The 14,125-nt window shown below is 45.1% G+C and overlaps 1 protein-coding gene across 3 annotated transcripts in view; it reads left to right on the top strand.

Annotated features, from left to right (window-relative positions):
• The window catches only part of INPP5B (inositol polyphosphate-5-phosphatase B), a 51,797-nt gene that overhangs the window by 13,712 nt on the left and 23,960 nt on the right, over positions 1-14,125 (top strand). For all 3 annotated transcript variants that reach the window (XM_055402123.2, XM_088835148.1, XM_055402126.2), the window contains one exon: positions 13,976-14,072. In XM_055402123.2, the coding sequence (XP_055258098.2) occupies positions 13,976-14,072 (97 nt within the window). The remainder of the gene's footprint in view (positions 1-13,975; positions 14,073-14,125) is intronic.

The following is a 14,125-nucleotide window of genomic DNA, read 5'->3' as shown; positions in this document are numbered from 1 at the left end:
GCCTGGCCTCAGCCCCTCTGTCGAGCCTTATCATCCCCAACTCACCTTCATTTCCTCTTACTTCAGACCTGATTGCTTCTTGCTGCTGCTGCTGCTGCTAAGTCACTTCAGTCGTGTCCGACTCTGTGTGACCCCATAGACGGAAGCCCACCAGGCTCCCCCGTCCCTGGGATTCTCCAGGCAAGAACACTGCAGTGGGTTGCCATTTCCTTCTCCAATGTGTGAAAGTGAAAAGTGAAAGTGAAGTTGCTCAGTCGTGTCCGACCCTTAGCGACCCCATGGACTGCAGCCTACCAGTCTCCTCCATCTTACTTATGTGCTTTTTCATCTTTGTTGGCTGTTCTTTCATCTGCATTTGTACAAGCTCGAACATGCTACTCTTAGCATTTTGCATCCTATCTCCTCCCCGAATGCCAGCCCAATGCCTTGTATATCAGTAGGTGCTCAAAAAATGTCTGTTGTCTTCAAGACCTGAACCTTTCCTAGCTCGAGTGCTTTGTTGCCTGAAGGATACCTGCCCTCTTCCTCTTTAAGTGGGTTCTGCACTTCTTTCCACCCCTCAACCCCTTCCTGGTTTGCTTTTGCCCACTTCTCTTTCAGTTTTATCACCAGACCACAGACAGTTCACAGAAGGCCAGCAAAGAGAGAGCCTGCAGGAAAAAGTCAAGTCATCTCTCCAGTAGCCTGTGAGCATTATAACCTGTGGCTGAAAAGTAATTGCACAGTTGTAGTCTTTCCCCAGAAGCTAAGCTAGTGATATTTAGTCCTTGCTAACCTAAACAACATCTATTTCTGCTTCATTGACTATGCCAGAGCCTTTGACTGTGTGGATCACAATAGACTGTGGAACATTCTGAAAGAGATGGGAATACCAGACCACCTGACCTGCCTCTTGAGAAACCTGTATGCAGGCCAGGAAGCAATGGTTAGAACTGGACATGGAACAACAGACTGGTTCCAAATAGGAAAAGGAGTACGTCAAGGCTGTATATTGTCACCCTGCTTATTTAACTTATATGCAGAGTACATCATGAGGAACGCTGGGCTGGAAGAAGCACAACCTGGAATCAAGATTGCTGAGAGAAATATCAATAACCTCAGATATGCAGATGACACCACCCTTATGGCAGAAAGTGAAGAGGGACTAAAAAGCCTCTTGATGAAAGTGAAAGAGGAGAGTGAAAAGGTTGGCTTGAAGCTCAACATTCAAAAAACAAAGATCACGGCATCTGGTCCCATCACTTCATGGGAAATAGATGGAAAAACAGTGGAAACAGTGTCAGACTTTATTTTTTTGGGCTCCAAAATCACTGCGGATGCTGATTGCAGCCATGAAATTAAAAGACGCTTACTCCTTGGAAGGAAAGTTATGACCAACCTTGATAGTATATTAAAAAGCAGAGACATTACTTTGCCAACCAAGGTCTGTCTAGTCAAGGCTATGGTTTTTCCCGTGGTCATGTATGGATGTGAGAGTTGGACTGTGAAGAAAGCTGATCGCCGAAGAATTGATGCTTTTGAACTGTGGTGTTGGAGAAGACTCTTGAGAGTCCCTTGTACTGCAAGGAGATCCAACCAGTCCATCCTAAAGGAGATCAGTCCTGGGTGTTCACTGGAAGGACTGATGCTGAAGCTGAAACTGCAGTACTTTGGCCACCTCATGCGACGAGTTGACTCACTGGAAAAGACTCTGCTGCTGGGAAAGGTTGGGGGCGGGAGGAGAAGGGGACGACCGAGAATGAGATGGCTGGATGGCATCACCGACTCTGTGGACGTGAGTTTGAGTGAACTCCGGGAGTTGGTGATGGACAGGGAGGCCTGGCGTGCTGTGATTCATGGGGTCGCGGAGGGTTGGATACGACTGAGCGACTGAACTGAATTGAACTGAACTGAACCTAAATTGGGGGCTTCCCTGGTGGCGCAGGGGTAAAGAATCCACCTGCCAATGTAGGAGATGCAGGTTCTATGCCTGGATCAGGAAGATCCCCTGGAGAAGGAAATGGCAACTAACTCCAGTATTCTTGCCTGGGAAATCTTATGGACAGAGGAGCCTAGTGGGCTACAGTCAATGGGGCCTGAAAGAGTCGGACACTACTGAGTGACTAAACAACAACAAGAGCTCAAGTTGGATTTGCACAGGGGGCAAATTGGATTTTGAGACCAGGGCTTGCAGGTTTGCGGGGCCTGGGATGTGTTTGTAGAGATGCCTCTGCTCACGTGAATTTTTAAAATCTATGGTGCTTTTTTCTAAAGCCATGAGATAGTGGGAAATGTTTTTTTTCTTTCTTTTTTTAAAGGCAGGAAGACAGAAAGAAAGGAAAGAAAGGACTAAGAAGCATGGTTATTTGGTTTTCAAAAAAGTAACAGAACTGTTTGGGTTGGTTGCCATGTTGGAATAGGAATCATTGATTCTTTCCATTCTTTTTAATGCTGGGTGCCCTGGGCTATGGGCTTCTCTCAAGGGTTCTCTGCCCTGTGTGTGCTATGTATTTAGTTCTCCTTGGTCATAGAGTCAAATCCAAACTCCACATGGCATTCAAAGTCTTACAGTTTGACCTTAATACATATAATAAAAATCTATTCCTCATAAACTAAAATAATAAAATTGTAGTTATAAATAAAAATCGATTACTGTTTTGACTATTATTATCACTGGCAGTTAACAGTAAACACTTACTATGGGCCTCACCCAGTGCACAGAAAAGTTCTGTAAGAGGATGTCCATTTTTCACGTGGAGAGTCTGAGGCTCAGAGAGGGTAAGTGACTGTGAGGATGGAATTCAGGTCATCTGTTTGAATCTAATGCATGAGCCCTAACCCTAACACTCTTCTTTTATATCCCCTGATGCTTCTCAGACAACACTTTGTGTGTCTACTTATTTATACTCCTTGTTATGACTTATTTCTGAGCATATCATTATACCATGTCTCTGAGCTGGAATTATTTCCTCTGCCAGAAATGCTTTCTGCATGGCACCTTTTTCTGACAGTATACTTTTTGATTAACAGCACAGACTCTTGACCCATATTCCCTGGTTTTGAATCCTGTCTATACTGTTTATTAGCTGTGTGTTCTTGGGCAGGTTACTTACCCTGTGTTTATCTCAGTCTGTACAGTGTAGATAATAATGCCATTCTACCTCGTGGAGGAGTTGTGAAGATTAAGTGTACATACAGAGGTTAAAACCATGCCTGACATGCAGTAAGCCTTAAGTATTTGCAATTAATATTATTCATGATAACGTTACTATCATTGTCATTGTTAACACAGTCTGACTTTGGATCTGGGTAACTGGATTGGGCTCGGTCTGATTCCTTGTAAAGTGAATGACTCTCTTGCTAGTATGTGTTGCCTTGTCTTAGACTCAGAGAGGCCATGGGATGGCCCCCTGGTGGTGTGTACCCAGCATCAAGAAGCATTAATCCTGCCTATTGGAACTGCCGAGTAATTTGCTCACATGGTTTTGCAGGTTCTTCTAGTGTGCTGGAAATGGAATGCCGGGGCCAGTGACTGAGGAGATAGGGACACCGCCTCCTAGTCTTATCTAGTAGATGCTCAGAAAGGGGCAGGACATGATCGTCACCCAGTACTGACAGCTACACACCCACACAGCCTGCGCAGACCAGGGTGGTGCTTTTGCTTTGTTATCCAGACCGACTTAATCCTTCTCTCCATGTAGTACTTACTCCTAAGAGTTCATAGTTTCATTGAAGATGTTGTGCTCGTGTTGGCAAAAGGGAGGCTGTGGAGTTCTGACTGTTAATGTCAACTGGGCCATTTACTGGGCTAGCTCTGTGTCGCTAGGCATGTCTGCTCCCTGTTCTGGACCTCAGTATCCTTATTTGTAAAGTGAGGCCAATAATCAGAGATAACTCATGAAGCATGTAGCACAAGTCTAGCTATTCATATTAGAGGGGACTCGGTAAATGACCGTCATCATTATCAAGGCCGAGGGGGATAAGGAGTGGCAAGGCAGAGGGAAGAGAACAAACCATTCTTGCATATGTGCTGTGTACCTGGCATGGTGCGAGGTTCTTGACCTGTTTAGAATTTCATTTTTTTATTCTTTTGGCCTCTCTCTAAGTGTAGTGGTGTTATCATCATCATTTTACAAATGAGGAAACGAAATAGTTTGCTTGAGGTTTCCTGTGAGGTTATGGATGGAGCCAGTGAAATGGCCAGGTCATTTTATTCCAAAGCCCCATGGCTTTTCCAAAAACACTCAAATGACCCTTAATATGCTAGACAAGTCATACAGAGTGGAAGACCTTCAGAATTCAGAGAAATGACTGCGGAGGGCTAGTGTGGTCGTGGAGGGCTTGGTGGTGGACGAGTTGAGGCTGGACTTTGAGGAGAGGGGTCCAGAAGTCAGAGTGAGGGCGATGTGCACGGGGAACCTGTCTGTTTATTAAATCAGCTGTCTTCGGGTGGCAGATGGTGAGAGAGTGCAGGACCAATTTGCAAAGGGCCTCTCCTGTGCCAGTCCAACCAGTTTTGGACCTTCACCTGCAGGCAGTGGTGTAATACTGGAAGTTTTAGAGCAGGGAGAGATGAAATCAGAGTTTAACCTGGCCAAGTCCAGAGACAAAATTGGCAGATGGCGTCAGGAGAAGCAGGAAACTCTCTCGCTGGGAGGTTCTTGATGTAACAGGTGAGGGGAGGATGGCCTGGAGGGAGGCAGCGGTGAGGATGAAGAGACGGATGGCTGACTGGCCCTGGCGGCCCAAGGAGAGTGGTGAGCGAAAGGCGGGTTGGCAGACCAGGCTGACGGGGAGATGACGGGGCTGTGACAGAAGGCAGAGCCGAGGGGAAGCCCGGAAGTCAAAGCACAGCTTTACCTGGGACCCACCCATGCAGAGACATGAGCCGTGGGGGGCCTGATCCCAGACACAGCTGGGTAGCTCTGTTTAGAACTGACTGTGATAGCTGATGATTCTCGGAGAATAGAAGAGCAAGATCTAGAACTGCAGTGGCCAGTGTGGAGGTCCCTAGTCACATGTGGCTATTTAAATTTACTCTAGGTATTTAACAATTCAGTCTCTCATTGACTCTTGCCACATTTTAACTGCTCAAGTGTAGCTAGTAGCTGCTCTTTTGGGCGGTGCAGTTATAGAGCATTTCCATCATCTGTTGGATTATACTGGTCTGGATCTTGGGAAAACCTGTGAAAAACTGAGGGACATGCAGGGGGAAACCAGGGCAAGAGGAGCAATTGAAATAAGAAATAATGTAGCTGCCTTTTGGGCAATTCTCAGAAGAAATAGAGTACTTGAATTTTGATTTGAATTTGCTGGTTTGATTTTTAGAGCCCCTTCTGGTCACGCAGTGATGGGTAGCCTCGATTAACCATAGGAAAAGAAGACAGCAGTCATAGTCAGATACTGTTATCTTTGTTCAGTTCAGGAAGCAGAAGCTTAGAGAAGTGAGATAACTTCTTCAAGGTCATAGAACTAGTAAGTAGCAGGGCCAGGAATGGAACCAAGTCTGACTCCAAAGCCTCTCTCTCTATATATAAATGTGTGTGTGTGTGTGTATGTGTGTGTACATATATGTACATGCTGTGTACAAAGGCCAAAGCCTTTCACTGTGTGGATCACAGCAAACTGGAAAATTCTTAAAGAGATGGGAATACCAGACCACCTTACCTGCCTCCTGAGAAATGTGTATGCAGGTCAGGAAGCAACAGTTCTAACCGGACATGGAACAATGAATTGGTTCCAAATCAGGAAAGGAGTACATCAAGGTTGTATATTGTCACCTTGCTTATTTAACTTATATGCAGAGTACATCATGTGAAATGCCAGGGTGGATGAAGCACAAGCTGGAATCAAAATTGCCGGGAGAAATATCAATATCCTCAGATATACAGATGACACCACCCTTATGGCAGAAAGCAAAGAGGAACTGAAGAGCCTCTTGATGAAAGTGAAAGAGGAGAGTGAAAAAGCTGGCTTAAAACTCAACATTAAAAAAACTAAGATCATGGTATCCAGTCCCATCCTAGATGGGGAAACAAGGGAAACTCTGAGAGTCGTTATTTTTTTTGGCTCCAAAAATCACTGCAGATTGTGACGCAGCCATGAAATTAAAAGATGCTTGCTCCTTGGAAGAAAAGCCTAGACAGCATGTTAAAAAGCAGAGACATTTCTTTGCCAACAAAGCTCTGTCTAGTCAAAGCTATGGTTTTTCCAGCAGTCATGTATGAATGTGAGAGTTGAACCATAAAGAAAGCTGAGCACCGAAGAATTGATGCTTTTGAGCTGTGGTATTGGAGAAGACTCTTGAGAGTCTGTTGGACTGTAAGGAGATCCAACCAGTCTATCCTAAGGGAAATCAGTCCTGAATATTCATTGGAAGGACTGATGCTGAAGTTGAAGCTCCAATACAGAAATCAATCACTGGCTATCTGATGCAAAGAACTGACTCACTGGAAAAGACCCTGATGCTGGGAAAGATTGAAGGTAGGAGGAGAAGGGGACGATAGAGGATGAGATGGTTGGATGACATCACTGACTCAGACATGAGTTTGAGCAAGCTCCAGGAGTTGGTGACATATAGGAAAGCCTGGCGCACTGCAGTCCATGGGGTTGCAAAGAGTTGGACACGACTGAGCGACTGAATTGAACTGAACTGATGTACATATATACTTCCCAGGTGGCGCTCGTGGTAAATAACCTGTTGGCTAATGCAGGTGATGTAAGAGATGTTGGTTTGATCCCTAGGTTGGGAAGATCCCCTGGAGAAGGAAATGGCAACCCACTCCAGTATTCATGCCTGCAAAATCCCATGGACAGAGGAGCCTGGCAGTCTACATACAGTCCATGGGGTCGCAGAGAGTCAGACATGGCTGAGCAACTGAACTGAACATATTTGTTTGTATGTACTCAGTTGTGTCCAATTCTGTGCAACCCTATGGACTGTATCCTGCCAGGTTCCTCTGTCCATGGGACCTTCCAAGCAAGAACACTGGAGTGGGTAGCCACTGCATACTCCAGGATGTATATGTATAGTACTTGTATATTTATGAGTGAGTGAAGTGAAGTCGCTCAGTCGTGTCCGACTCTTTGCGACCCTGTGGACTGTAGCCTACCAGGCTCCTCCATCCATGGGATTCTCCAGGCAAGAATACTGGAGTGGGTAGCCTTTCCCTTCTTCAGGTAATCTTCCCAACCCATGGATTGAACCCAGGTCTCCCGCATTGTGGATGGATTCTTTACCAGCTGAGCCACAAGGGAAACCCATGTATATATATACACACAAAAAACATACATCTTACCGAAAGTACCTATAAGCAAAAAGAAAAAAAAATATTACCACTGAGAAATAACTACTATTGACCTTTAGTGTATGCTTTTCACATTTCCCATGGGTATATGTGTGTGTCTAAATATGTATGTATATTTATACATATATTTATACATATGTATGTATATTTATAAACATGTGGTATATATGTACATAGACATATTCTAGTCTTTTCTGATGCATGTAGGCCATGCTTTTAACTACCACCCTTAATCCTTTATCAGCATTTCTGAAGTCCTAAAAGCTCTGAAAATGGGAAAAAAAAATTTTTTTCCCTAAGTTTGGCTCAAGCTCAATTTGGCAGTTAAGACTTGTGTGAACTGCCAGGAAACTATTTATAGGCTTTATTTATCCCGCTAAGCATTACTACTCATAAGTTGCACTAAGGAGATATTGAGTGAGTGATTTCTGGATGTTCCCTCGACTCTGCTGGGTGCTGTATAACGTACAACACAGATTATGTGTTACCTATCTAAAATCCCCAAATGTTGAATTCCAAGATACACTTGGCCCCAAGGGTTTCAGATAAGGGATTGTGGATCTGTATTGGGTTATACTGCTGCTTTAAGAATTTTCCATAGTTTGTTGTGACCCACACAGTCAAAGGCTTTGGCATAGTCAATAAAGCAGAAGTAGATGTTTTTCTGGAACTCTCTTGCTTTTTCGATGATCCAGTAGGTGTTGGCAATTTGATCTCTGGTTCCTCTGCCTTTTCTAAATCCAGCTTGAACATCTCGAAGTTCATGGTTCACGTACTGTTGAGGCCTGGCTTGGAAAATTTTGAGCACTACTTTGCTAGCCTGTGAGATGAGTGTAATTGTGTGGTAGACTGAGCATTCTTTGGCATTGCCTTTCTTTGGGATTGGAATGAAAACTGACCTTTTCCAGTCCTGTGGCCACTGCTAGTTTTCCAAATTTGCTGGCATGTTGAGTGCAGCACTTTCACAGCATCATTTTTCAGGATTTGAAATAGCTCAACTGGAATTCCATCACCTCCACTAGCTTTGTTCTTAGTGATGCTTCCTAAGGCCCACTTAACTTCACGGTCCAATATGTCTGGCTCTAGGTGAGTAATGAAACTAAAGAGCCTCTTAATGAAAGTGAAAGAGGAGAGTGAGAAACTTGTCTTAAAGCTCAACATTCAGAAAACTAAAATCATGGCATCCAGTCCAATCACTTCATGGTAAATAGATGGAGAAACAATGGAAGCAGTGAGAGATTTTATTTTCTTGGGCTCCAAAATCACTGCAGATGGTGACTGCAGCCTTGAAATTAAAAGACACTTGTTCCTTGGAAGAAAAGCTATGATCAGCCTAGACAGCATATTAAAAAACAGAGACATTACTTTGCCAACAAAGGTCTGTCTAGTCAAAGCTATAGTTTTTCCAGTAGTCATGTATGAATGTGAGACTTGAACTATAAAGAAAGCTGAGTGCTGAAGAATTGATGCTTTTGAACTGTGGTGCTGGAGAAGATACTTGAGAGTCCCTTGGACTGCACGGAGATCCAATCAGTCTATCCTAAAGGAGATCAGTCCTGAATATTCATTGGAAGGACTGATGCTGAAGCTGAAATTCCAATACTTTGGCCACTTGATGTGAAGAACTGACTCACTAGAAAAGACCCTGATGCTGGGAGAGATTGAAGGCAGGTGGAGAAGGGGACGACAGAGGATGAGATGGCTGGATGGCATCACTGACTCAGTGGACATGAGTTTGAGTAAGCTCTGGGAGTTGGTGATGGACAGGGAGGCCTGGCGCACTGCAGGCCATGGGGTCGCAAAGAGTCGGGCATGACTGAGCGACTGAACTGAACTGATACTGCTGGTTGGGCCAAAAAAGGTGCCTCCAGCAGCAGTGTTATCTGTTTAGACAGGTATGTGAGAGGGGTGTGGTTTCTGTAATATGAGCAGTGCACAGAATTCACATGAAAAATGGTACTTCTGCACATCTAGGTCAAGCTGCAGTTATCACTCTTAATTTACCTACTAGGAGGTTCTTACTCAGAAATGGTTTCAATTGTAGGTATGAAAGGTGATCATCAGAAAGTACCCAGAAAAAAAAAAAAAAACACCCAGAAATTACTTTGATCTTAATCCTCGCCCTGAGGCTGTTTGTTCAGTCTGTGTTTACTGACTGCCTGGTACATTGCATATGTTGTGTCAGGCCGGGATAGGGGCGTCCCAGGTGGCTCAGTGGCTAAAGAATCCACCTGCAATGCAGGAGATGCAGCAGAAGAGGGGTCAATCCCCAGATCCGGAAGATCCCCTGGAGAAGGAAATGGCAACCCACCCCAGTGTTCTTGCCTGGGAATTCTCACGGACAGAGGAGCCTGGTAGGCTGCATTCCGTGGGGTTGCAAAGACACTACTGAAGTGACAGCATGCATAGCATGCATGCACGGTAGCCTTGGGACCACAGAGGAAAAACATCAGTCCCTGCTCCCAGAAGCTGCTGCTAAGTCGCTTCAGTCGTGTCCGACTCTGTGCGACCCCATAGACGGCAGCCCACTGGCTCCACTGTCTCTGGGATTCTCCAGGCAAGAACACTGGAGTGGGTTGCCATTTCCTTCTCCAATGCATGAAAATGAAAAGTGAAAGTGAAGTCACTCAGTTGTGCCCGACTCTTCACAACCCCATGGACTACAGCCTGCCAGGCTCCTCCCTCCATGGGATTTTCCAGGCAAGAGTACTGGAGTGGGTTGCCATTGCCTTCTCCCCCAGAAGCTGAGGTCTAGCTAAAGAAAAAAGATGAAGAGTTAAAGGTGGTTGCAATTCCTTTGTGATAAATAAATGCCTTAGAGGTCAGCACTAGGGATGTAAGAAGGAGGAGAGGGCCCCAGAGGGCTTTTCAAAGGAGATAACTCCTGAGCTGAGTTTGAAGTTTGCCACATGAAGGTGGGTTTGAGGGGTGGTTAAGCTATACGGAGGATCAGGGGCGGGTTGGAGGCAACATTTAAAAAGATAAATGTTACCCACCACCCTTGGCAGTGAAAGTGCAGAGTCCTAACCACTGGGTTACCCTTGAAAAGGTAAATGGTTTTGGTGTGACTGAATTAGGGGTGAGAAAGGAGTGTGTGTTTTGTTTTAAAATCTCTGTTTATTCACATATCTTTTTTTAAAAATTATTTATTTCTTTCTGGTTGTGCTGCGTCTTTGTTGCTGAGCACAGGCTTTCTCTAGTCGAGGCGAGCGGGTATTACTCTTTCTTGTGAGCGCACGGGCATCTCACTGCAGTGGCCTCTCTGGTTGCAGAGCACAGGCTTTGGACGCACAGGCTTCAGTAGTCATGGCGCATGGGCCTTGTTGCTGCGCAGCACGTAGAATCTTCCCAGACCAGAGACTGAACCTGTGTCCCCTGCACTGGGGGATGGATTTTAACCACTAGACCACCAGGGAAGTCCCGAAAGGAGTGGTTTGAGTCAGGGGGTGTGGAAGATGGGTCTGGAGAGGTAGTCTGGGGCTAATTATAAAGGTTCTTGTATGTAATACTTAGAGGTTTGGGTTTTGTTACGAAGGTGTTAGAAGTTATTAAGCCCTTTTTAATAGAGACCTGCTCAGATCTGCATATTATTCTAGCACTGGAGAGGATGAGAATGGAGGCAGGGAAACCCCTGAGTGTGCTTTCCAGGCATAGTAAGGGCCTAAACTAAGGCATGGAAGTAGGGATGGGGAGACGGTCGGGTATAAAAATATTTAGGAGAGAGGATTTATAGGACTTTGGGAACATGGGAAGACAAGAAAACAATCCAGATGTCCCCTGTTAGGTTGAGTGACAAGGGATTGGAGGTCTGAGGTTGGAAAAAGCAGAGAGGGAGTAGGGAAGCGGGAGAAGAGGAAGGGCAGAAAGCTGTGGCCAGAGAGGGAACCGTGGGCTGTGTGATGGTGAACTTGGTAAAGAACTGCTGACAGCCAACTTCCGTCCCAGATTCAGGAGAGAAGAGATTCGAGAAGGCTGCCCTCTGGCTGGAAATTCCCCCAACGGTGCCTTAAAGTTTCCATACATGAAGTCATGAATGACGACGTTCCAGTTCTTGCTGGGCTGAGTCCTGAGAGAGATATGGGGTGGAGGGATCAACAAGGTACAGGTCAGCAAGGTGGTTTCCCAGTCTGTACACTGCCCGCTCTTGATGGAAGCAGAGTCCACAGGGACAAACCATTTGTTCCCCAAGAGATAGCCTGATGGAGTCTTCAGAAAGCTCTGACATGCAGAAAGAGCCTAAGCATTATTCCTAAGTTTGCCTTTGCATGTCTTGAAGCCCTGTGAGTTTTTCTTTTTTTTAACTTTATAGATGAAGTAGACCCAAAGAGAGGAAGTAACACAGGAAGATGATGGTAGAGCTAGACTTCAACTTAAGTTTCCTAATGCTTACATTTAATACATTGAGTACCTTTACTGCTCCAAGTCCCTGGAAAGTAGCATAAACATGACAAAGTCCTTATCTCATACAGCTTACATTTTAGTGGAAATAGCATCCAATACGAAAAAATGAATACAGATGTATAAGATTTGATATCAAATGGGATTAGTACTAAGGCACAGTCTTGTCCTCTGGAAGCTTACAGGCTAATGGGAAGACAACATACAGCCATCAAGGCTGTGATAGGAGAAGTACAGGGAGCTGTACTTCTGACATGGGAACATCCATGTCAGAGCATCTGAACAAGTCTGGGAGGAGTCAGAGAAGGCTTCTTAGAAGAATTGGCCTCTAAGATGTGCCCTACACCAGGGGTTTGGCTAACTACAGTCCCCTGGGCCAGAGCTGCCTGCTGCCTGCTTTGAGTACAGCCCATAGACTAAGAATAGTTTCTACATTTTTAAACGTTTGAAAAGAACTAAAAGAGAATAATATTTTGTGACGTGGAAATTATGCAGTATGTAAACATCAGTGACCATAAAGTTTTATTGGAATACTGCCATGCTTATAGTTGCTTTAACACTCTAATGGCAGAGTTGAATAGTGGCAGAGACTATGAGGCCTGCAAAGCTAGGACTTAACCCTCTGGCCGTTTACAGAAAAAGTTGTTTGCTAGCTCCTGGCCACAGGATGGGTAAGAGTTAGCCGTGTAAAGCCGAGTGGGGAACAAGGAAGTCTGCTTCCGATGGGATTGTTGTGTAACATTAGTATACTTGGACTACACCGCTCATGGAGGTAGGGGCTGTGGTGAGTGATGTGGCTGGAGAGGTGGGCGGGAGCCAGACCACTTGGCAGCTGTATTAAGAGCTTTGGATTTATCCAGTGGGGAGCTTTTTAAAGGTGTTATGTTATCAGATTTTCAAAAATTCCTCTGGAGAGTGGAGACTGCGTTAGAGAGAGTGGGGTGAGAGGGGAGGCAGGGAGATTAGTTGAGGTCTCTCTCAACTCGTTCCAAGGAATTGTTGGTCACCTAGACTAGTAGAGCGATATTGGAGAATATATTGACTCGAGATGCAATTTAGGAAGCAGAATTGAAAGCCCTTGGTGATTGATTAGAGGCATTGAAAGGTAATTATTTTCATGTTGCAAATGACTGTGTTTTCTTTCTCAACTCCAGACTTTTTTTCCTCCTCCCATTGCTGTGAATGCATGGTTGACAAATCCATGTTTAGTAATAGTCTTCAGAGCAGAATTCCTTTATGATGCTTCACACCCACAGTGCTCCATGTACCTTGTGTATCGAAGCAGCATCTCTCATGACCTCTTCACCCAGTTCCCTGTTGACTAGGAATCTGGCTTTTAAGGAGCAAAGAAGCAATAAATTGGCAGATTAATTTTCCTTTTCTGGTTTCTCTTGGTTTGACAGCTTTCCCAGAATATTTCTTTGTTGCAAGTCCTCAGGCTCCTTGCTTGTCAGGGCAGTTTGTTGACAATGACAAGGGCTACTCATGCTGTAGAGCACTGAGGGCCTTCCAGTTTTACTTCTCTCACCCTTGCCTTCTTTGTCCTTGAAGCTGAAGTCTCATTCACAGTAAATGGTAATAACGTCACTACATTATATTTCATAATATTTTGTGTGGCTTTCAAAGTGCTTACTCACATGCCAGCTATTTGATCCCCACAATAAACCTGTGAGGAAGGCAGGACAGGTCAGGTTACTGAGATCGGGGACATTAGATGGTTGCCCAAAGTCAAAAGATTAAAAAATAGCAGAGCTGATGCTACAACTTAGGTCTGCAGATTTCTTAGCTTTGTTCCTTCTGTAATGCATTCCATCTCCAAGAAAAGCAGGTCAGACTAGTTGGGAGAGTTGTGTTTTCAGCAGTAAAGACATCTGGATGAAATACCTCCCGCCACCACCGCCCCCCTGCCTGCCCCTGTCCTGGACCTGCTCTGTGGGAGCTTTATACAGACACTGGTTTAGGCCTTTCCTATGCCTTCAAGCAATATGTAAACCACCAGTCATTCCCAGACTGAAGTTTGAGAAGCTGTGGTCTGTATGGTAGAGCAGCAGTCCCTAACCTTTTGGCACCAGGGACCAATTTCACGGAAGACAATTTTTCCAAGGGCCAGGAGGTGGGGAGATGGTTTCTTCCCGCCCTCTGACGAATCAAGTGCGTTACATTTATTGTGCACTTTATTTCTATTATTATTACATCAACTCCACCTCAGATCATCAGGCATTAGACCTTAGAGGTTGGGGACCCCTATATTAAAGCATATGTATGTTTTCATTCCTTCCCTTTCCCCACAGGTGGTTCTTCCTCTGATGAGCTGAGACCAAATGGGAAGGGCCTGCCTGTGGACCAAAGCTCCTGGAGTCAGAATAAACCAGAAAACTCGCTCTCAAGGTAACGCAGCTCTCCCTTCACGTGTGCCTCTTGGGGCCGCAGTTTTCCTCACT

This window comes from Moschus berezovskii, chromosome 4 (genome assembly GCF_049115385.1).
Source record: "Moschus berezovskii isolate FMDL1 chromosome 4, NW_MosBer_1.0, whole genome shotgun sequence".
Lineage (NCBI taxonomy): Eukaryota > Metazoa > Chordata > Mammalia > Artiodactyla > Moschidae > Moschus > Moschus berezovskii.
Note: the sequence above shows the minus strand (reverse complement) of the source record. Positions and strands in the feature narration are given on the sequence as shown.